This window comes from Pleurodeles waltl, chromosome 1_1, assembly GCF_031143425.1.
Source record: "Pleurodeles waltl isolate 20211129_DDA chromosome 1_1, aPleWal1.hap1.20221129, whole genome shotgun sequence".
Lineage (NCBI taxonomy): Eukaryota > Metazoa > Chordata > Amphibia > Caudata > Salamandridae > Pleurodeles > Pleurodeles waltl.
Window position 1 is genome coordinate 216658752 of NC_090436.1, and position 24941 is coordinate 216683692.

The following is a 24941-nucleotide window of genomic DNA, read 5'->3' on the forward strand; positions in this document are numbered from 1 at the left end:
CATGACTATAATGGGCTTTATCATTTGTTTATAAAATAACACATTTTAAGTAATTGCTTCAATGAAAAGTTGCATCAATATCTGGTAGATCTAGGTCCAATTTCTCCCCAAGAATTTTAGAAAGAAGGCAGACCACTGGCTCAAGACTACGGTAACTAAAACTTCCACTGGGGGTGACCAAAAGAAAGGGGTTACAAAGTCTTCCCAGGAGAAAGTGGGTGACACTCCTAGAAGTAAAGAAAGAGTCCTCTGTAGGCCCCCAAAAACCTGTTCAGGTGGGTGGCCCCCCAGACACATCTCAAAACAGAAGTGTTTACAAGGGTAAGAACTAGGATGCCACTAAGGCATGGTGCCACAACTGTAGACACAGGGCACCACACCAAGGACACTTGTCCCAAAATTAAACCCCCTAGCAAAATCCCGGGTGTGACCAGTGTAGCCATTGGGGATGACTCCTCAGATGAGTAGGTCCTCATAGCCTTCAACTGGAGAATGGCCCAACAAGTGAGTTGGAAATTCCAGAGGGAAGTAGACACTTCCACCACCTACTGGTGAATGGAATACCAGCCACTGCCCTGAGAGACATTTGTGCCATTCACACTATTGTACATGACAGGCTGGTGCTCTCAAACCAGTACATCCCAGGTGAGACTGCCAGAGTAAGGGTTAGCCCAGACAAGGTCACTAATAGGCCTGTGGCTTTAGTGCCCCTAGGAGTGGGTGGGACTTTTAGCTGCAGAAGGGTGGTAGTTAATGCAGACTTCCCCCTTGATTGTCTCCTTGGAAATGACCTCCCAGAGGTTGGTCAGAGCCCAAGAGAGGAACTGGTCCACTGCCAGTCCTCTCCCAAGGATTCTGGAGGTGCTGCCCGTGCAGTAACTGCTAGTAGGCCCCAGAAGAAAAAGAGGAGAAAACAGTGCAGGAACGGTGGACAACCTTTAACCAAGGTTCCAGCAAGCCAAAGAGTTTCTGCTGCAGTAGGGGAAAACTCCAAAAGTGGCACTGGTAAAGTCCAACCTGACCCACAAGAAATCCTGACTATTCAGGCAACTGTTATGCATGAGTGGAAGAAGGGTGTTTACTACAAGTGGTAGCAACCACCCACTCTACCACAGCAGACTGGCGCCCTGAACCCAAAGAAGCCCTCGTTGGTGAAGAGCTGACGGTGTGTGGTTCTGGGCACTGACAGCTGTCAGTGGCCTCTGCTGGGCGTTCGCCTTTATGGCTGCACTGTCCTTGGCATGGTGGTCTGACCCCATACCAAATAGCAAGTTACACCCCCTGACCCTGTTGGTCATGGTGGGGCTACTCCAGCTATGGGTAACCTCTTTGGGTAAGCTAGGGTTGACCCTGGCCAATATAAGATTAGCAGAGGTGGATACCTCTAAGCCCAAAATAAATAGAATGGGTGAAGACACTAAGGACCCTGTCTGAATTGCCTCTTGCATGTGTTTTATCACTGTGAAAGTAGGTCAGTTCTGCAGAGGGAATGACCTGAACAGGAGGATGTAAGGCAGAGTAGGCCCTGCAACAAACCAGCCTGTTTTCCCTACTCTTCCTCGCCTGACCGACTAGGACGACTTCACCAGCTTTGGCTGATTCTCCTGGCCTGTGGGCTGGGGGGGGGTGGTGCTTGTGGCTCCTTGTTGCAGTTACCACCCACTTCTTAACTCCTATTGATGCTGACGTGACTGAGTGTGCTAGGACCCTGCTAACCAGGCACCAGCACAAGTGTTCTTTCACAAAAAATGTACCATTGTTTCCACCATTGGCCCACCCCTGTCACACAGATAAGTCCCTTTTAAAAGGTACCAGTGGTATCAAGGGCCCTGTGACCAGGGAAGGTCTCTAAGGACTGCAGCGTGTGTTGTGCCACACTAAGAGACTCCTCACCTAACACATGCATACTGCTATTGTAGATTGTGTGTGTTGGTGGGGAGAAAAAGGCAAAGTCGACATGGCATCCCCCTCAGTGTGCCATGCACATAAAACACTGCTTGTGGCATACGAAAGTCACCCCTCTAGCAGGCCTTAAAGCCCTAAGGCAGGGTGCACTATACCCCAGGTGAGGGCATAGCTGCATGAACAATATGCCCCTACAGTGTCTAAGTCCATTCTTAGAGATTGTAAGTACAGTATGGCTATATTAGGTATATGGTTTGGGAGTTTGTCAAAACTAACTCCACAGTTCCATAATGGCTACACTGAATACTGGGTAGATTGGTATCAAACTTCTCTGAATAATAAACCAAAACTGATGCCAGTGTTGGGTATATTACAAAATGCACACAGAGGGCATCTTAGAAATGCCCCCCTATTTTACCCAATCCTTCAGTGCAGGACTGACTGGTCTGTGCCCGCCGGACACTGAGTTTCTGATCCCCTGGGGTGAGAGCCTTTGTGCTCTCTGGGGCCAGAAACAAAGCCTGCACTGGGTGGAGGTGCTTCACACCTCCCCCTGCAGGAACTGTCACACCTGGCGGTGAGCCTCAAAAGCTCAGGCCTGGTGTTACAATGCCCCCCAGGGCACTCCAGCCAGTGGAGATGCCCGCCCCCAGACACCTATTTTTGGTGGCCAGTCCAGGGGGATAATGAGAAAAACAATTAGGAGTCACCCTTCCAGCCAGGTCCACCCCTAAGGTGATCAGTGCTGAAATGACCCCCTCCTTGAGAAATCCCCCATCTTGCTTTGGAGGAGTAGGACCAATAGGGATATGGATGTGCCCTTCTCCCCAGAGGAAGTGGGCACAAGGAGGGTATAGCCACCCTCTGGGACAGTAACCATTGGCTACTACCCCCTGACCCTAACACCCCCCCTAAATTTAGTATTTAGATGCTACCCTGAACCCACATTACCAGATTCCTGACAACCTCACAATAAGTAGGACTACTTAGCAGAAACCCCAGCAGAGAAGGAAAGTAGACAACAACTGACTTGGCCCCAGCCCTACCGGCCTGTCTCCTGCTTCAAAGAACCTGCACAAGAAAAGCGACGTGTCCTGCACGCCCAGCGACCACTGAAAAACCTTCAGGGGGACTGCCTGTATCATAGAGAATCAAGAACTCCCCGTGGACAGCGGCCCTGTCCGAAGAAGAACAGAAGAAACCTCTTCTGAAGGACTCCCACCTCACTCCAGAAGCATGAGTCCTAACCACTCTGCATCTGACGCCCACTGCCAGAGTCCAGGTGGCCCAGCTAGCCAAATAGGATCCCCAGGCGACTCCAACGACATGTCTACCCTGGGCTGACCTCTCTACACCCCCACGACGATGTCTGTAGAGGGAATCCTGAGGACCCCCTGACGGCGACTGCCCAGGTCGAAGGGAGAAGCACTGCACCTGCAGCCCTCGGACCCGAGAGAAACTGACCACTGGTGCAGCAACGACCAGCAGGCGGCCCTCACCCTTGCCGAGTCGGTGGCTTGCCCGAGGGACCCCCCTGTGCCCTGCCTGCAGCACCTAAGTGACCCCTGGGCCCCTCTATTGAGAACCCGATGCCCTGTTTGCACACTGCACCTGGCTGCCCCCGTGCCGCTAAGGGTGTGGTATTTGTGCCTACTTGGGTCCCCTCCAGTACTCCTCCAAACCCCCCTGGTCTGCCCTCCAACAACGCGGGTACTTACCTGCAAGCAGACCGGAACCAGAGTATCCCCAGTCTCCATAGGGGCCCATGTTATTTTGGCTCCTGTTTGACCTTTGCACCTATCTGGCCCTGTGTTGCTGGGTGTTTGGGGTTATCTTGAACCCCCAATGGTGGGCTACCTGTGCCCCGAAGATTGAACCCGTATGTTTTAGTTACCTCAAAAGCTGTGCTTTACTTACCTCCCCCAGGAACGGTTGAAATATGCATTGTCCACCTTTAAAATAGCTTTTAGGCCATTTTAAAGAAAACTGTACGATATTGATTCTATTCAAAGTCCTAAGTATTACTGTGTAAAGTACCTTTCATTTAATGTACTTACCTGCTAAATGACTCTTGGGGGTTCTAGAAATAAATTAACAGAAGAATATGTTTTCTGTATAAAAACCTATTGTCCTGGAGTTAAATCATTGAGTGTGTGTTTCTTCGATTGCTTGTGTGTGTGTGTGTGTGTGTGTGTGTGTGTATACACAACAGATGCTTAACACTACCCTCTGATAAGCCTAACTGCTCGACCACACTACCACAAATAGAGCATTAGTGTTATCTATTATTGCCTCTGTCAAGCCTCTAGGGGAAACCCTGGACTTTGTGCACACTATATCTCATTTTGATATAGTATATACAGAGCGAGCTTCCTACATAGACCCTTTAGCCGAAGGGCAGGGTGCATGTCCCCGAGAGTGAGGGCATGCCTGCTTGAGCACTGGTACCCCAGACTCCATTCCCTGGGCTTTGTAAGTGCAGGGAAGCCATTTTAGAGTTTGTAGTGGACACTAGTCAACACTAGTAGTCCAACTACATAACAATTTCCCCAAACCTAGGTTTGGTATCAATCATGTTGGGATCATCCAACTACACTGATTCCAGTGTTAGTTGCATGATACTGTATACTCTGGGGGTTTCTTAGAGGATCACCCGATCTGCCCGTACATCCTTGCAGGTCTGCCTGCCAGCCCGTGCTGCTGCAGACCCCCGACACTTGAGCCTAACTCGAGCAGGGGAAGGCAGAACAAAGGGTTTTCTGTAAGAGGGATGCGTGACCTCTTCTTCAGAACTAGGTGTCTCTGGGCTGGGGTGGCCTTCCAGCACAGCCAGAATGCTTTGTGGGCACAGTTGGTGCCCTCCTTGCATAAACTGATTTGCACCAGTGCAGGAACCCCGGTTCCTGCTCTAGCGCGAAACCACACAAAGGACCTCCCGTCCAGATTCTCCCCCAGAGAGGTGCACAGAACTCTGCCAGGTGGCGGCTTGACTCTGCCGAGTTCAAAATGAGATGTGCAGAGGACCCTGGGAGCCCAAGACTGGTTAGGCGAGGTAGATGATTTCCTGACCCTTTCTATTAGGTGGGTCACTGCCGATAGAGACCAACACCCTTTTAGGGTTACTTAAGGACTCCCCTGAGGGAGGGTCCTCCGATCAGTCGAGGAAGACTATACAGAAGGAACTCTTTGTAAGACTCTTCTTCCTCCAGCCTCCTGAACCTCTACTGGTCTGGTTTTGGAACTGAAACAAGACTGTATCCAGTTGGGAGGGCTCCCAGTGCAACATTTTCTCCTGCTCCTGCAAGACTTCTGAAACATCTGTGGCTGTGCTTAGTCCAGGGTCTCAAGGACTCTGTGCATCAAGAAGGAATCTTCCTTGGAGTGGAGTCACTCCCCTGGATCTGCAGGCACCTTAAGACGGCAGTGTCCGGCTGGTGGTTCCTGCTGTCTCACGGACATTGAAAGGCTCTGCAACAGATGTGGTGGTTCAGTGGTCCTCTCCAGATCCTTATCTTCTACTGACCAGCTTGGGAGACAGTGGGTCTATGTTGCAGCCACTGGAACGGAACCCTTGTGCACCACGACTGTTGCTCTTACCAAGGCTTATTGACTCCCCTGGACTCCACAGCTGGACTTATTCCTTCTCCGACTTGTAGGAACTTCACTTCTAGGAGGGTGGGCATTGCCTCCTGCACCACCTGGACATCTCCACGTGGTCTGGACACTGTCCCCTTCCTTTTCAGGTTCTTCTCGTCTGGCATTCACCTTTGGGTTCTACCGACCTTATCCAAGGGTCATGACAGCAGCTGGACAACTGAGGCTCCCATTGACTCGAACAAATGTTTCAGACTTCACTACACCACTGTGCACCTGCACTCCCTGGTGTTGGTATTCCACTTCTCTGGGCATCCATGGGTGGGAGGCACTATCCAACCTTCTTTGTGCCAACTGGTTTCCTCTTGGAAGGGTCCTGAATCCTGAAAATTCTAACTGCGAATGTCCTGTGCTAGCGCATGGGACACATTTCTCAATAACAACTCTGCACCAGGGTGCCTCTGGAATTTTTTATACTAAACTCTGGTAATTCCTTACTCCCAGAGCCCTTGGGATTCTCACACACCTACCTTGTTTAGGCACCTTCATTCTTATATCACTTTCTTAGTAGGAGTTTAACCGTGCACACAAGACATTGCTGTATTCAGGTCATCTACCACCTTCGAGCTCTAGTAGGCAGTGAGGCAAGGCATCAGAGTGGAGACAGGATCGAGCCATGAGCCCTGATCTGCTGACTACCATCAACGTTTGAGTCCAAGAAAGCCTGTCTGTGCTGAGACTCCTTTTGAAAGTGAGGAACGCATCTGCTCTGCTGTCTCATTTTACGTCGAAACCAGTTTCAGGCCCAAGACCTCCTTCTATGGCTTACTCTGAAGACTTGGACAAGCCCATCCTTCAGGACGTGCTTGATGAGAGATGATTTTCATACATACCCATACGGGTCCTATCTCTTCGGGCACTACAGTCACCCAAGAAAGGGATGCTGGCCCTCAAGGACATCCTGTCATCGCACAACTCTTCCCAGCTAGCAGCACCCACGAAGCCTAGAGACAAACTGACAGTCCTCCACCTCTCCCTCCTCCACTTCACCACCTCCTGCATATTATTCTGTGGGTCACCAGTCCAGCACTGGCAGTCCTCGTCCCTATACGCCTGTAGAGGACTGTGACGCCCCCTTCTACCAATAGCAGAACCATTGGAGGAATAGGACAGACCTCCCCTGAGGAGCCAGACCTTAGAGCTTGTCTAGGGTGACCGGTTTTCAATGTTTACTTTTTGTGGATTTACACGGATGATTTCTCACTGTTTTCCATACCTTTACTTTTCAGTGTTTATTCAGCTGCCTTTCCTTTGATTACATCATATGGCTTTTTTTGCAGTGATAAGGAAAGTAAAAAATAGATGCAGCAGGGAAAAGAGTGGCAGCTTAAGCAGCCAATCACTGGCTATTTGCTGATGCTCAAGCTTTTGTATCCAGATACGACAGAGCTTACTGGGATGTTATGGAGGAGCCTTTACAATACCTACCAGAAGAACATCATAAAAGAGGGGTAAAAATTGTAAATGAGGCACCAACAATTTCCAATAACTCCATTCGATGTGTTAATACTGCGTGCTGCAGTATCAGCGGCATCAATTGCACAAGTGTCATCATAAGGTGCCATGCCTGGATTAGATATTCAGGGTATAAACAGGAGGTACAGCAGGCAGTTTTAAATATGCCATTTGATAAAGAGCATTTATTTGTTCCACAAGTGGATACCACACTTGAAAAATTAAATAAAGACAATCAAATTGTCAAAGCTAGGGGAGCCTTACAAGCCAGCACACACAGGGGTAATTTGCATCCTGATTTAGATCGCCATTTTAAGAACATTCCACAAATCAAACCAAACCCACCTCTCAATAAGTCAGAGGTTACTTTAGAGGATCCTATAGAGGAAACAATAAGGGAAGAGGAAAACTATCTACATCTAGAGGTTCCTCATCCGTCACTAAACAATGACTTAACACAAACAATACTAACACACACCACTCCTGTATGGGAAAGGTTTAAACTGTTGTACCCCCAATGGACTCAAATTACCACAGATCAATAGGTACTTCAAATTATCCAAAATGGTTATTGTCTGGAGCTCATTTCCACTACACCAAATATACTCCCTCGTACCCACAGACTCACAAGATAATCCAACTCTTCTGAAAGAGGAAGTACTTTACCTTCTTCTAAATGGAGCTATAGAACCAGTACTGTTGCAATACCAAGAAACAGGAGTTTACTCCCTATATTTTCTAATTCCCAAAATAGACCAGTCTCTCAGACCAATATTAGATCTCAGACCCTTAAACCACTGCATCCTATCAGAACATTTTCATATGGTCACTCTTCAGGATGTTATTCCTCTATTGCAACTAGTAGACTTCAAGACAGTGTTAGATCTAAAGGACGCTTATTTTCACATTCCCCTTCATCCTGCACACCGCAAAAACCTGGGATTTTTAGTGGCAGGAAAACATTACCAATTCAAAGTATTACCATTCAGAGTCACAACTGCTTCCAGAGTATTCACAGAATGCCTTGAAGTGCTTATAGCACATCTCAGAAGAAAACAAATTCACTTTTTCCCATATTTGGACTATTGGCTCATCAAAGCCAATTCATTCGCACAGGGTAAAAAACATGCTCAAACTACAATTTGTTTCCTACACTCTATGGTTCACCATAAACTACGTCAAATCTCATCTGCAACCTCTCCAAATACAACCATATCTATGAGCTATCCTCAATTCACAATAAGGAATAGCCTTTCCCAACCAAAAAAGGGTCCAAGCTTTTCAGACATTAATTGCAACATTAAAACGGAACCAAACATACACAGTAAGAACTGTTTTGAAACTGTTAGGAATGATGGCATCCTGTATTGCCATAGTGCCTCATGCCAGACTTCATATGTGCCCTCTTCAACAATGTCTCTCTCGTCAATGGTCTCAGGCACTGGATCAAATGGAAGATATAGTGTTGTTGGACCTCCAAACTTATCTCTCTCTACATTGGTGGAATATCACAAACCTTATGAAGGGGCGGCCCATTGTAAACCCTGTGCCTCAGATCACTCACAACAGATGCCTCAAACAACGGTTGGGGAGCTCATCTCAACCTAACGGTTCAGTGGATATGGGACAATTCTCATCGGTCTCTTCATATCAATTACCTAGAACTATAAGCAATATTCTTGGCAATGAAAGCAATGCCATTGAAAGCATGACTGCCATGTATGACCTTCAAAGACACGGGTGGGCACAAACAATATGGAAATGGGCGATTTGTCACCGGCACAATATCTCCCCGGGATGGACAACCACTTAGCAGACCTGCTAAGCAGGATGCATCAACAAACACACCAGTGGGAACTCCACCCACAAGTCCTTCAACAGTACTTCAAAAACTGGGGAACAGCTCAGATAGATCAACATATCAAAACAAAAAATGCCAAAACTTTGCCTCCAGGTACCCACACCCTCAGTCCAAGGGCAATGCTCTATGGATGAGTTGGTCAGGGATATTTGCTCACGCTTCAGCCCCCGCCCCTCCTTTACACTCTTACCATTCCTTATTGGCCCCTACATGAGCATGTCAACCATGGTACACAACAATTTTGGAACTTGCCCAACAGACCAGATCTTCTGACACAAAGAGAGACAGATACGACATCCAAATCACCCAACCTACCGATAATACTCCTGAAGTCATAGAATTTGGATATTTACATTTACAACAGGAATGTATGGACATTCTCAAACAAGCATGCTAACCTACCACTAGACAATGCAATGCAGCACTTTTGTTTGTTACTCCCAAACAGATAACGTTGAACCTCTTAAACAGGCAGTACAAGACATTAGACAATATTTTTTACATTTACAAAAAGCAAATTTAGCGTACACATCTATTTGTTTACATTTAGCCGCCATAGCTGCATATCTTCAAAATAGACAGCATATATCTTTTGTTTAGAATCCCAGTTATCAAATCATTTATGGAAGGATTAAAAAGAATAATAATTCCACCAAAGATTCCTCCAGGTCTGTCTCAGAATCTAACCATTGCGCTCCCAAGGCTCATGGTTCCACTATTTGAACCACTCCACTCCTGCCCCCTACAATTCCTTTCATAGAAAGAAGCCTTTTTAATTGCTGTCACCTCCCTTAGGCATATCAGCGAGCTCCAGGCATTAACTTTAGAACCTTTCTAACAAGTACATAAAAAATGGTATTAAGAACAAATCCAAAATTCTTCAAAGTAATTTCGGAATTTCATATTAATCAAACAATAGAATTACCAGTTCTCTTCCCAAAACCAGATTCAGTAGCAGTAAGAGCCCTACATACTCCAGATGTTAAAAGAGCTCTTATGTACTATACAGATAAAACAAAACCTTTTAGGACACAAAACAACTTTGTGGCTTTCTCCTTACCACACAAAGGAGATCGTATATCTAAAACAACTATAGCAAGCTGGATAGTCAAATCCATTCAAACTTACTAAAGCTAAGAGACAATTACCTGTAGCACCTAGAGCAGACTCCACTAGGAAAGAAGGTGCATCTATGGCATGTTTGGGTAATATACCTCTAAGGAAATGCCTCCTTGGCATGGTTACCCCCCTGACTTTTTTTTTTGCCTTTTGTTGATGCCAGTCATGAAAGTGTGCTGGGACTCTGCTAACCAGGCCCCAGTCCCAGTGTTCTTTCCCTAAACTGTACCTTTGTTCCCACAATTGGCACAGCCCTGGCACCCAGATAAGTCCCTTGTAAATGTTACCCCTGGTACCAAGGGGCCTGATGCCAGGGAAGGTCTCTAAGGGCTGCAGCATGCCTTATGCCACCCTGGGGACCCCTCACTCAACACATGCACACTGCCTCACAGCTTGTGTGTTCTGGTGGGGAGAAAATGACTAGGTTGACATGGCACTCCCCTCAGAGTGCAATGGCCACCTCACACTGGTGTGGCATAGGTAAGTCAACCCTGTAGTAGGCCTTGCAGCCCTAAGGCAGGGTGCACTATACCACAGGTGAGGGCAGAGTTGCATGAGCACTATGCCCCTACAGTGTCTAAGCAAAACCTTAGACATTTTAAGTGCAGGGTAGCCATAAAGAGTATATGGTCTGGGAATTTGTCAAACACGAACTCCACGGTTCCATAATGGCTACACTGAAATCTGGGAAGTTTGGTATCAAACTTCTCAGCACAATAAATGCACACTGATGTCAGTGTGGGATTTATTGTAAAATACACCCAGAGGGCATCTTAGAGATGCCCCCTGAATACCTACCAGACTTCTAGTGCTAGGCTGACCAGTTTCTGCCAGCCTGCCACAACCAGACGAGTTTCTAGCCACATGGGGAGAGTGCCTTTGTCACTCTGTGGCCAGGAGCAAAGCTTGTACAGAGTGGCGGTGCTTCTCCCCTCCCCCTGCAGGAACTGTAACACCTGGCGGTGAGCCTCAAAGGCTCATGCCTTTTGTTACAGCACCCTAGGGCATCCCAGCTAGTGGAGATGCCTGCCCCTCTGGCCACTGCCCCCACTTTTGGCAGCAAGGCTGGAGGAGAGAACTTGAAAAACAAGGAGGAGTCACCCACCAGTCAGGACAGCCCCTAAGGTGTCCTGAGCTGAAGTGACCCCAGCCTTTTGAAATCCTCTGTCTTGAGATTGGAGGATTCCCCCAATAGGATTAGGGATGTGCCCACCTCCCCTCAGGGAGGAGGCACAAAGAGGGTGTAGCTACCCTCCAGGACAGTAGCCATTGGCTACTGACCTAAACACACCCAGGAAATCAGATTCCTGCAACCTACACAAAGGAGAAGGACTGCTGACCTGAAAGCCCTGCAGAGACAACTGACTTGGCCCCAGCCCTACTGGCCTGTCTCTTACAGCAACGCATCCGACAGGGACCAGCGACCTCTGAAGCCTCAGAGGACTGCCCTGAACCAGAAGGACCAAGAAACTTCCTAGAACAGCGGCACTGTTCACAAACAGCAACTTTCTAACAACTTTCAAAGAAGTCACCCTTCCCGCTGGAAGCGTGAGACTTCACACTCTGCATCCCATGCCCCCGACTCGAGCTCCAGAGAACCAACACTGCAGAGAGGACCCTCAGGCGACTGCGACCTTGTGAGTAACCTAAGACAACCCCCCTGCACCCCACAGCGACGCATGCAGAGAGGATCCAGAGGCTCCCCCTGACCGCAACTGCCTGGAACAAAAAAGAAGTGCACCCGCAGCCCCCAGGACCAGAAGGAACCGAACTCCAGTGCAGGAGTGACCATCAGGCGACCCTCTGCCTCGCCCAGTCGGTGGCTGGCCCGAGATGCCCCCCCTGTGCCCGCCTGCACTGCTAGAGTGACCCCCGGGTCCCTCCATCGATTCCTATTAAAAACCTGACGCCTGCTAAGCACACTGCACCCGGTTGCCCCTGTGCCGCTGAGGGTGTGTTTTGTGCCTATTCCCCCCACCCCCAAGTGCTGTACAAAACACCCCTGGTCTGCCCAGGTACTTACCTGTTGTCAGACTGGAACCGTAGCACCCCTGTTCTCCATAGGTGCCTATGTGTTTTGGGCCCTCCTTTGACCTCTGCATCTGATAGGCCCTCTGTCGCTGGTGCGGTGACTTGGGGTTGCCTTGAACCCCCAACGATGGGCTACCTATGCCCAGGAACTTGAACTTGTATGTGCCTTACTTACCTCAAAAAGTAACCAATACTTACCTTCCCCAGGAACTGTTGATTTTTGCACAGTGTCCACTTTTAAAATAGCTTATTGCCATTTTAACTAAAACTGTGTATGTTACTGCTCTATTTCAAAGTTCCTTACTTACCTGTGTGGAGTACCTTGCATTTTATGTATTTACTTCAAATCTTGATTCTTGTGGTTCTGAAATAAATTAAGAAAATATATTTTTCTATATTAAAAACTATTGGCCTGGAGTAAGTCTTTGAGTGTGTGTTCCTCATTTATTGCCTGCGTGTGTACAACAGATGTTTAACTCTACCCTCTGATAAGCCTACTATTCGACCACACTACCACAAAGTAGAGCATTAGATTTATCTAATTTTGCCACTATCTTACCTCTAAGGGGAACCCTTGGACTCTGTGCAGACTATCTCTTACTTTGAAATAGTATATACAGAGCCAACTTCCTACAATACCTATAGTAGACATTTGTAAAGCAGCAACATTGTCTACACCACACACGTTAACTAAACATTGTGTGGGTGTCTTTGCGAGACAACAAGCAAATATTGGACAAGCTGTACTTAAAACACTTTTTCAAACAATTGCAACCCCTGCGCACTAGCCACCGCTTTATGCAGGGACTGTTTACAGTCTTTGCACAGCATGTGTATTTACAGCTACATGTGCCATTGAACATAAAATGTTACTTACCAGTAGACATCTGTTCGTGTCTTGTAGCGCTGTAGATTCACATGCGCCCTCCCTCCACCCCGGAAGTGTTTAGATGTTGCAATTTAAACTTGTATATATAAAATGTAAGTTTGTAAATTCCTTGCATGGACATCTTTTCGGTCTGTTTTTCACTACTAAACTCTCCCGCCGGCGGAGAAACAATCTAACAAAGGACTCTATGCTCATGCACAGTATTACCAAGAGGAGGAGTCACTTGATCCCGTGACTGAAAAACTTTCTACGAACAAAAACAAGTTGTAATACTCCAAACCCAACACTAGAATGTGAGCTAATGCACAGCATGTGAATTTACAGCACTACATACCACGAACGATGTCTACTGGTAAGTTAGTAACATTTTGCATTCAACCCCTAGAGGGCATAGTGCATTGCACATTTTCAGGCCTTGCAGGCCTACTAGAATATTATTGCAAGCAAGGCCCTTAAAACACAAACTACTCCCAGCTTTAAAACAAAGGTTACAGCCCTGACAACTTAAAAAGACACTGAATGGTGAAAGGGGATTTGGAAGCTGTCCTGGTGTGTGGTGAACATCTATGGTGTTATCACCTTATACCAGGTTTCCCCTATTAGTGATGTGTAGTCAGTGTCTAGGAAGCCAGAGCTCCCTAGAGGTAGCTGTGGATGAGCAGCCAAGACTTATCTAGGAGAAATGCAAAGCTCATGCAATACCACTGTAGTCACACAGCACTTACACACATGAAAGAAAACTCTGTGTTACAAAAATAAAGGTACTTTATTTTAGTGACAGAATTACCAAAAAGTACTAGAGGCAACCCTCCAATAGGAAGTAAGTTACACACTAGATATGTACACTAGTAATCAGAAATAGGCAGAAAAAGCAGTAGAAAACAGTGCAATCGACAGTAATGACCCTAGGGGGAGACCAAACCATATACTAAAAAAAAATGGAATGCCTGTGCATGGCTCCCACCTATGTAAGTGGAATGTGTAGAGGGGAGGTGCGGGAACTAGGAAACCCCAAAGGTAAGTACCACAGGGCCTGCCAGCGACCAGGAAGAAAGGAGTTAGTTACTGGATTTTCTGAAACCACTCAAAGGAAGAAAAATATAATGCAACACCCAGACGAGTGCAAGAAACCAGCTGTGGATTCCTGAAGAGGAAGACCTGTAGAAGGGGGACTAAGTCCAAAAGTGGCAGGAGTGACCAGTGATGGGAACAGTTGATCGACGGTAGGACAAAGACAAAAGCAATGTAGCCCTGGAGCCAGAGAAGAGTTCCTGGAGAATGTAGTAGACGTCCCACGCCGGAAGGATGTTTGCTGTTGGTCAGTGGCATGGAAAAGCCACTAGCAAGCCTTAGCAAAGGTAGAAGTTGTGATGAAGCAAAAGTGGAGCTGCAGGGGGATCAGCAAGGCCCAGGAGACTCAAACCACGGGGTGAGTCCTAGGAGGACCCTCAGCAAGGCAGAGAATCCACAGAAGAAAAGGCAGCCCCCACAGCAGACCCACTGTATGAGGGACCAGGAGTCAGAGGAGCCCACGCAGCACATCCAGAGAAGTGTCCAGCACTGCAGGAGAAGCATGCAGAAGGCTTTTCGTCACAGGAAGGAGGGCTTAAGGCTGGGTCTGCACTGAGCCTGAAGGTTCCTTGGGGATGCGAACAAGCTTTGGTAGCTGCAAGAGATGTGGTGCACAGGGTACTGTCCTGCGTGGGAAGGCAAGGGCTTACCTCCACCAAAGTTGGACAGCTGGCTGAGAGGACCAAGAGGACTTCGCCAGACCACCATCTGTGATGCAGGATCCATGCAGCTCAAGATGAGATGAGAACCAGGCAGCCGGTTGTTGTTGCAGTTGGTGGCTGCGGATGCAGGAGAGTGACTCCTTCACTCAAAGGGAGATTCCTTCTTCCTTCTCATACAGACTGAAGACTTGCCGACCTCAGAGGATGCACAGCCGGGGAAATGTTGCAGAAGCTAGAAGGAGCCGTGAAAACAATGTTGCAAGCAGAGTCTTCATTGCGGATGCAGATTGTTGGGGCTCTGACATCACCTGCGTGACCTGGCCACTCAGATGCTCCCAGATGCCTCTGCCCACCTTGGATTCAAGATGGCAGAATCAAGGGACCCTCTGGAGGAGCTCTGGGGTGGTGATCGACAGGGGAGTGGTCACTCCCCTTTCCATTGTCCAGTTTTGCGCCGGGAGTAGGGACTCTGCATCCCTGAACTAATGTAGACTGGTTTATGCACAGAGGGGCCCAAATGTGCCCTTCAAAGCATACAAGTGGCCTGGGGAGGCTGCCCCTCCCAAACCATGTAACACATTTTCAAAGGGAGTACTGTCTTCCTGGCTTTGAGCTGATTAAGCAGCAGGAGGGCAGAAACCTGTCTGAGGGGTGGCAGCAGCTTGGGCTTCTCTGAAAACCCCAGAAAGCTGGTAGGAGCAATGCTGGGGGTCCTCTAAGCACCCCCCAGAGCGCATGGAATCATACTTCCAATACTGGCAACAGATATGATTCTGCATGTTTGATACCAAACATGCCTTGGTTCAGAGTTACCATTATGTAGCTGGACATAGGTAGTTACCTATGTGTAGTACAAATGTAAAATGGTGTCCCCTCACTCAAGAAGTCCATGAAAATGGGGCTGGAGTTCGTGGGGGCACCCGTACTCATGCAGGGGGGGGTGCCCACACACACAGGTGCCAGCACTGTGCACTCTGGGTAGGAGGACTTACCATAGGGGTGACCTACAGTGACCTGGTGTAGTGACCTGTAGTGAAAAGGGTGCATGCATTATTTCACGCAGTCTGCAATGGCAGGCCTGCAGAGAGGTTTTGCATGGGCTCCCATGGGTGTCATAATATATGCTGCAGCCCATGTGGGACCCCTGGTGCCTCAATGCCTTGAGTACCTGGGTACCATATACTAGGGGCTTACATAGGGGCACCAGTATGCCAATTCTGGAGTGTGCAAACAATGAACAACCGAATTTAGGGAAAGAGAGCACAGTCACTGGGGTGCTGGTTAGCAGGATTCCAGTGAACAGTCAAAACACACCAGCAGGCAAAAAGAGGGGCTATCCATGCCACAAATAGGGTACTTTCCTACACAACACATGGTGAGTTATGGGCAAAAATGTTTTGGAAAAGGAATGCACCGCAAAGCATTATGGGATGACTTTCCGAGTGCCTTGAATATTGTAGTATCTTGACTGTAATGCCCAAAACAGACCCTAGAGAACACCATAATACAAAAGCACTTGGAAGAAAAATGGTCATTTAACCATATTGCCAGCCCCTAGAGGGCATAACTACCCAAAAGCAGAATGACAAAGTGATGCAGTGTAACCATAAATCTAGCCCCTAGAAGGTGTAGTGCCTTACACATGTTCAGAACTAGCGGCATACTGAAATATTACAAACGAGGCCCGTAGAAACACAAACTACTCACAGCTGTAAGACAAAAGTTCCAACATCTTAGAGAGCTTAAAAAGACACTGAATGTTGGGAGAGGTTATTTTGAGTCCCGCCCCCCACCCATTGATGACAGCTTGTCGCTCTGAATGTTTTAGTGGTGGTCCCATTGTCGTAGGACCACTACAGGCTGTGTAGCCCCACAAAGCATTAGGAGACGAGTTTCCCAAGTGCAGCGAACAATGTAGTAGCTGAGTTGAGGATTTGTGTGTTTTCTGCTTAAAAGCAGACCAAGTAATAAATGAAAGTGATGGTCCTGGTCAAAGCCCACAAAGTAGATTACAGCATGTCCAGAGAGCAGTGCATGTGCGCTGCTAGACTAGACCTTAAAATAAGCATTTGCAATGCAACGGGTCTCGCATTTACTCGAGTTAAGGGTATTAGCATTGTAAACTCCTATCCAGACTTTACTTGCCACACAAATAGAAAGAAAAAGAGTGCGCTATGTACAGCGCAGCACGATCGCACTGAAATTGAAAACCCCGAAAACTAGCGCGATCGCACTTTGTAAAACCCAGCGCAATCTGCTGCATGGAAAATAAAAAGATAAAGTAGTGCAATAACCAGGCTGAAAACATTGTACGTTTTCAGTAGTTAGCCGCTGCGCTCGGGGAGGGCTAGACACCGGAAAAGGCATGACTCATGCATGCCTTTCACTAATAAAAGCAAGCAGATTTTAAAAGGCAAGCCCACAAACCAATGAAAGTGACAGGTTTGACTTGAGCGTGGTTGCAAGCCTAAAGAGATTACAACAGGGATGGAGAGCTTGTGCGCTCGACTCTAAAAAGCTGCAGGTACAAACTCTCACCACCACCAGGGAGCCCAAGGGAATTTGTGTCGAAGTAAATGGGACCAACCTGGAATTTTCTTCCATTATTAAACACTCCCCAGGCTGGAGCTTTACCTCTGCAGCTGGGAGTGAAGCACCCTCTGGGGGCTGAGTAAGGCTACAGGCAAAAAGACCTGAATATTGTTTAAAAAAAACAAAAAAAAACACAAGTTTTATCTTTGATTAGTTGAACAATGGTTTATTTAAAAGTATTATCCGCAAGTTTTTCCATAATGCTATATTTAAAAAGTTATTCACCATGCTTTATTTAAGTGTTGTTAATGCTGATAGTAATAGCCATATTCCTGAAAGGCTGCAATATATTATTGGTGTGAGTACTTGAACACAGTGATTTGTACTCATAATTGCAGAGGTATTATGGTTAATTAAATCGGCGATAGAATGAAGTATTATGTCGCGATTTTGTTCTTGAAGTGTGTTTACATTGACCCGATTAAGTTAAGACCTGTTATACAGTTGTGCACCGTCCTGTAAATGGAGGAGGGGATAATTTGATTTTTAGGCATCAAATGTAATGTTTCCAAAGGGCACTTGGTAATTTATAGCTTAATAGTGTGGCTGTAATAAATATACTTTTCTTTTTTGTAAAGAAAAAGCACAGACCCAGCATTCATTTATTAAATGACATTATTGCATGCCAGCGAATGGCTATTGCTAGCCCAAACCACCTCCCTTGAATAGGCCTTGGACTGCTCTGCTACGCTATACTGTGTCAAGTGCTACAATGGGGTGTTTCGTTGCCAGTGGAAGCTGAATGTGGGCCACACAACTAACGGACAGCTTCCTCACATTAGAGCATCTATTACCAAGTGAACTTCACTCCATTTTTGAATTCGAAATATACTACGCTATCATGCAAGAAAGAACGCATTTAACAAAATGCTGTTTGAATTGTGTTAGTACGAGTAAACACACATTTAGAGTTGTACAAATACCCATTATTCCTAATCTCTGTTTCTTGGGGTATGTAAATAAAATGCATAGGTTTCCTTAATTCCCATTTTTCATTCATTATATTTTACCAATTGAATTGCTGCATGGTTGGTGCACAATAAACTATAAACTGCAGCTTGGTTGGTGGTCCTGAGTTTCACATTTTTGTGGATAGCCAACAAATAATTTAAATCCCTGCGACCACAAATGTCCGATTGACGAAAGTGTGATTGACTTGAGTAAATTGGCCATCGAGATACAGAATTACAGATGAAAAAGTTGTCACCTGTCTGTTTTTCCTACTTAAATTTTTAATTCAGCATTTTTTTTTTTTTTTTTTGAGAAAACCATAAGTGATCTTCAAAAATGCTCCCTTGCTGAATTTTCAATGTTTTCTAACTTTCAGAAATGTATGGTTTTCCAATTTTACCATTGTTGGCCTCCTGTTTCCATCACAAACTATAAGCAGGCAGAAACAACAGCAAATTAACTATTGGTTACCATTTTGAGAAATGGAAAAACTATAGTAACAATTTTATTTTTTTACTACTGTACTGGCTCCTGAAAGCTGGGAAGGTGATTTTTATTTATTTTTTAAAGAAAAAAACGTGCTTCCAGAATAAAACACACAAACTATATTTTTGCTGTTTTTTCTATTCTTCCAGCGAGAATATACAGTCCTTATATATTTTTAGCTGGATATGTTTTGTGGAAAAACATGAAAGCTTAAGTACAAACTGCTCCAAATATATATTTTTTCTTTTAGGGGCAGGGAAAGAAGGTGACACTTGGGGGTTCTGATGCTCAGCTAATAAGGGGTTAAAAGAAAAAAACTAAAATATCGAAATCTAAGTGGGTTTTTCAAGTTAGCAGTGGGAAAGTTAGTGTCACCCGTGCTCCTTAGTCTAGTGGAGAGATTCAAAGGCTATAACCATTATAGAATTAATGTGAAGTCATTTATTCTTACTGCGTTTAATTAAATGTTGTAAAAGATACACTACATCTTTTTTAATTTAATTGCTTCATACATGAATATCTACTGGTGATAAATTACAGTTATCAACTGAGATTTGTGGTCATTACGCATTTTTGTGATTTAAGTACTACTGTTGATCATAGTCTGAATAGTAATTTTTCATGCTTTTCTGCTATTTGGAAATAAAAATACTGCCTGGTTTCGGCAGTGATCCTGTATGTGCACGTGTAAAAACATCCCAATTTGAAGAGTTATTGCCCTTATTTCTTCATTTGATGAACCCTTGTAACAGCTTTCCACAGACCTCTCTTCCCACAACTTACTAAAACGATGTATTGCTGTTCATAACTGATTTTTAATGTTTAGGTGTTATTACTTTAAAACCTTTTATTAATTTTCTGGTAAATTATTGCATCTATGCTTCGTAAAACTCTTAAACTTGATCAATATTATTTTTTTTCTTTTCTTATGTAGCTGGCATAGATCATGCAGTGTTAAATGAGCTGCCTCCAGAGCTGGTGGAGGAAATTGAATCGAACATGCCGCTTTGGGAACGTGTAAAAATGAACAAGCGAAAACGTACCACTGTTAATGAGAAGCCGAAATATGCGGAGATCAGTTCTGATGAAGACAATGACAGTGAAGAAGCATTTGAATGTAAGTAGCATGTTCTGCCGTGCTGCTTTGAAGTGTGACTGCATCCTAGTTTTTCCTCCAAGTGTTTCCACTCTTAAATCCTACTACTACGGATTTGCCAGGTTTACTAAATGTAGCTTTGTTGTCCTCTTCACCTTCATTCTGTACTGTAGGAAAGTGCTCCTTTTGGTATGGTTCCCCCCCTCTCCCACACACTTTTTGCCTGGTATTGATACTGACTTGACAGTGTGCTGAGATCCTGCTATCCAGGCCCCAGCACCAGTATTCTTTCCTAAAACTGTACCATTGTTCCCACAATTTGCACACCCCTGGCACACAGATATGTCCTTTGTGAAAGGTTTTACTCATGGTACAAAGGACCCTGTGGCCAGGGAAGCTCCTCAAGGGCTGCAGCATTTATTATGCCACCCTTGGGGACTCCTTACTAAGCACATGCATACTGCCTTTGCAGCTTGTGTGTGCTGGTGGGGAGAAAATGACTAAGTCGATGTGGCACCCCTCCCAGGATGCAATGCCATCAAACCGCTGCCTATGTCATAGGTAGTCACCCCTCTAGCAGACTTTATGGCAGGGTTCACTATACCACATGTGAGGGCATAGCTGCTTGATCAATATGCCCCTACAGTGTCTAAGTCCATTCTTAGACATTGTGAGTGCAGTGTGGCCATATAAAGTATATGGACTGGGAGTTTGGCATTACAACCTCAACAGTTCCATAATGGTTTCACTGAAGTCTGGTAAGTTTGGTATCAAACTTCCCAGCACAATAAACCAACACTGATGCCAGTGCTGGATTTATTGAAAAATGCACTTGAGCATCTTAGAAATGCCACCTGTATTTTAGCCAAACTCCCAGTGCAGGACTGATCAGTCTGTGCCAGCTGCCGCTTCCAGATGAGTTTCTGACCACATGGGCTGAGTGCCTTTGTGCTCTCTGTGGCCAGAAACAAAGCCTGCACTGGATGAAGGTGCTTCACACCACCCTCCTGCAGGAGCTGTAACACCTGGCGGTGATCCTCAAATGCTCAGGCCTCTTGTTAAATTGCCCCTGGGGACTCCAGCTAGTGGAGGTGCCCGCCCCCGGACAAAGACTCGCTTTTGGTGACAAGTCCGGGGGGAAAGTAGGGAAAACAAGGAGTGACCACTTAAGCTGGGACCACCCCTAAGGTGTCCTGAGCAGAAGTGACCCCCTCCTTGCAAAATTCTCCATCTTTGTTTGGAGGACAGGGACCAATAGGGTTAGGCCTGTGTCACCCCTCCCCAAAGTGACTGGACACCCGAAGGGTGTAGTCACTCTCAGAGAAAGTGGCCATTGGCTACTTCCCTCTGACCCCTGTAACGTCCCTGAATCCAGGATTTAAGGTCTCCTCTAAACCTAGCTTGTCAGATTCCTGGCGACCTCAAGAGGAAGCAAGAAGAAAAGGACTACTAAGCCGACCCCCTAGCAGAGAAGCCCAAAGACTACAACTAACTTGGCCCCAGCCCTACAGGCCTGTCTCCAGCTTCTGAGACCCTGCAACCAGAAGGCGACGCATCCTGCAGGACCGACGACCTCTTAAGCCTCAAGAGGACTACCTGCATTCCAGAGGACCAAGAACACCCGAAGGCAGCGGCACTGTCCAGAAAGAAGCTCTAAAAAAGAACTCAGGAGCTGCCCCGGTTCTGCGAGTCCTGCCTACTTTGCACCTGATGCCCATGGTCCATGTCCAGGTGGCCCAACCAACTAGAGCTGGTCCCCAGGTGATTGTGAGCAAGTGCCCACCCTGGGTTGACCCCCTTCTATCCAACACGATGACATCTGCCATCTGTATCCTGATGACCCCCCTGACCATGACAGAATCGGTTGAAGATTCCTGATGCTAAAAGATACCCCTGCACCCACAGCCCCCTGTCCCTGGGGAAACAGACTTTCAGTGCAGCAATGTCCAGCAAGTGGCCCTCCTACTTGTCCAGACTTTGGTTTCCCGGATCCAACCCCCCTGGACTTCACCCGCAACATCTTTGTGACCCCCAAGCCCCAACTATAGGAAAACATTGGGGGCCCGACGCAGTGATTGCACTCTGCACCCGGCTCCCCCGGTGCTCCTCTGGAGGCTCTCCCAACTCCCCCCAGGTCTGCCCTCCGAAGATGCGGGTACTTACCTGCAAGCAGGCCTGATTCCGAGTGACCCCAGTCTCCATAGGAGCCCATGGTAAATCGTCCTCAACTTTGAATTCTGCCCCCAGCTGGCCCCGTGTTACTGGTGGTGGGTGTTTGGGGTTAACTTGAACCCCAACCTGTGGACATTCCAACTCCCGGAAACTGGAACTGTAAGTCTTGTACTTACCTCGAAAGTGTGCTAACTTTTCTTCCTCCCTTAGAACTGTCTTTGAAAATTGCACTGTCGGCTTTTGAAACTGATTATTGCTATTTATTCGAAAAGCATATAACTTGCCAATTTGAAACAACGTGGTATTGATACATATGTTGGATACTTGTTTGCAAATGTACTTACCTGCAACTTGTATCTTGTGGTTCTAGAAATAAAGTAACAAAATATATTTTTGCTATATAAAAACCATTTGCCTGGAGCTAGTCATTGAGTGAGTGCTTCATTTATTGCCTGTGTGTGTAGAACAAATGCTTTGCACTACCCTCTGATAACCCTAACTGCTTGACCCCACTACCACAAGAGTTCATCAGTATCTACTTTAGCCTCTGTTAAGCCTCAGCTGCTCCCAAAGAAGCAGTCTACTTTACCTGTTAGGTCAAAATAAATATACACAGGACAGCAAGATAGTTTGAACTATTTTCAGGTTACAGTAATTCAAAACATAGAATTACATTGCCTAAAATCTAAACCCTGTCCTGGAAAACTGCACTCTGGATTTTTCAATTGAGGGAGTTGCTAAAGTGTAACCTACATATTGGATCGAAATAGAAAAAATCATGCACCCTTGCCTTTAAATCTTAGAAAACAGAGGCACGGGTGAGAATGGCAAGCAAGAGACCAATGGGTCAGTTAAGCAAGGGAGTACTAAGGCATCTGTAGGAGCAGATAACACTTAGTTGGGATGGGTACCAGGTGGAGTCCCATAGTGAGTTGTCTTTGCAGAAGATTACTGTTTCCGTCTAGTCTAAATTGAGCTTGAGGGTGTAGTTTTTTTTCTCCATCTGCTGGCTTTGTACATGCAGGGGGGAGAAATTAGCCCTGATGTTTGACGTCTTGTTGGAGAAGGAGTGTATGAACTAGGTATTGTCTGCACGGGATATGTTAGTTCCATGGACATAGATTTGGCTGGCGAGTGGGGTTATGTAGGCCTTGAACAGAGTGAGGCTGAGTGAGGGTCATTGTGGAACCACTCGGATGAGGTGGACGGCATCCAAGGTGAAGGGGGTCAGACTTACTGGGCAGCCTCTCAGGAAGGAAAATCCAGCAAAGTGCAGGATCATGAATGGCGGCTTCATACAGGATGAAACGGGAGACTGTGTTGAAGGCTTGCAGTAACATCCAGTCGGAAGAGGGCTGCAGTGTTTATGATCATCCAGATGTAATCTGTGACAGAATTCAGGACTCTGTATTGTGGTTGATGCTGAATCTGGATTGAGTGTTGTGGAGGAGATGTCAGTGAGGTGGGTGGCTAGGTGTTTATAATCTTTTCCATGACTTCTGGTGGGAAGTGAACCTATGCTATGTGCTTCATGTTTTCATATTACTAATTCGTGTTTTTCTTTTTTTTGGTTAAGAGTTAAAAACCTCACTGTGAAGTACAGGCAGTGGCTCAGGCTATTTCCTACTACGCTCAGACCCTTTGAGTTGAGCGCTGTATGAAAGGTGATTAATACAAAATAACTTACAAAATAACTTCCTATCGATCTGACGTTTTCTCTCCTTTTTCTTGAAAATGTTGCTTAGGTTTTCACCTACCGCCATCGATTGACAGTTTTGTAAGGCCATCGGATTTCTTTCTTCAATGTTAATCTCAGAAATTATTTTTACTGGTTTCAAATTGTATTGAATGCCTTGTGCATTCTGGATATACCCAATGAGAATTGGTCGACTACAGTATTGAAGCAGTCCGTATAGCATAAATTGGTTATTTGGTCTTCTTGTTGTAATACTGATGAAGAACAAGATCTCCTTTAAATCTATGAAAGATTTTTCTACCAAATAAGTGTAATATTTTCTCATGTAAGACATGCACTTCGCTCCGAAGCCTGCAGTACATTACCCATCCTGGTGAATGGGACCAGAGAACATAAGAGCATAATTTTAGGACAGTTCAGAGCCCATGAGCGATTGGACAGAATGGGCTGACTGGGATCCTCTATGTATGCGTATATTTCTCAGTCTCTGTAGAGCAGTGGTTATAAATATTTCAGTGCCTATACATGTTGGTAATCCATCTAAACTGCATGGATCGAACACCTTACGTATTGAGAACTCTGAAGTGGCCTACTCAACTATCTGATGGCGACTTCTAGCTGCATACTCCTTACCTTACAATTATCCCAGGTATTAGACTGGATCCGGAAAACTGTTTGTGAACAGCACACCTGCGTGCTGGTAGGTGGCATTGTTTGGCTCTGCAATGAACTGTGTTGTCTGAGCTGGACGTGACGTTTGTGACAGCTGTATGGGCGCAACCTAGGCGTTTCCACCCACCAGCACAGATCTGGGAAGTGCTATCCCTTCAAGTTGCTTTTTGACTGAGCTTTTTTCAATGTTTCGTCAAAGCTTTGTTGAGGTTTTCCTCCTGGTGTGGCAGGATGTCATCTAAGAAGGCTGGCTTCAAGCCCTGCAGCACCTGTCAATGGCTGATGTCAGTGACTGACCTGCATCTTGTTTGCCTGTGGTGCCTTAAGCGTGACCACGAACTGAAGTTGTGCTCCAAATGCCGTGCAATGAACCCAAAGGCTTTGAGGCAGTGCTCCCTCAAGCTCCTGGTGGGCTGTCATTGCGCTCCATGCCGGTCAAGGTCCCGGTCGAGAGGAAGTTCCCGGAATATGTTGCGGAGTCCAAAGTCGTCCTCCCATTCTAAATCTTTGGGACACTCTGGTAAGTCTAGGCATAAGTAGAAGTTTTTGAAGCATGCTTGGACTTCTCTGCGTTCTTCAGCTGACTACTCAGGAGCGTTCTTATTCTACGCCCCGCTCTGTGGTTGAAC

General features: G+C 46.2%; 1 protein-coding gene across 17 annotated transcripts in view; it reads left to right on the top strand.

The window, feature by feature from the left end:
- The window catches only part of NIPBL (NIPBL cohesin loading factor), a 1341000-nt gene that overhangs the window by 436597 nt on the left and 879462 nt on the right, over window positions 1-24941 (top strand). For all 17 annotated transcript variants that reach the window (XM_069221119.1, XM_069221174.1, XM_069221201.1 and 14 more), the window contains one exon: window positions 19611-19793. In XM_069221119.1, coding sequence (XP_069077220.1) covers window positions 19611-19793 — 183 coding nt within the window. The remainder of the gene's footprint in view (window positions 1-19610; window positions 19794-24941) is intronic.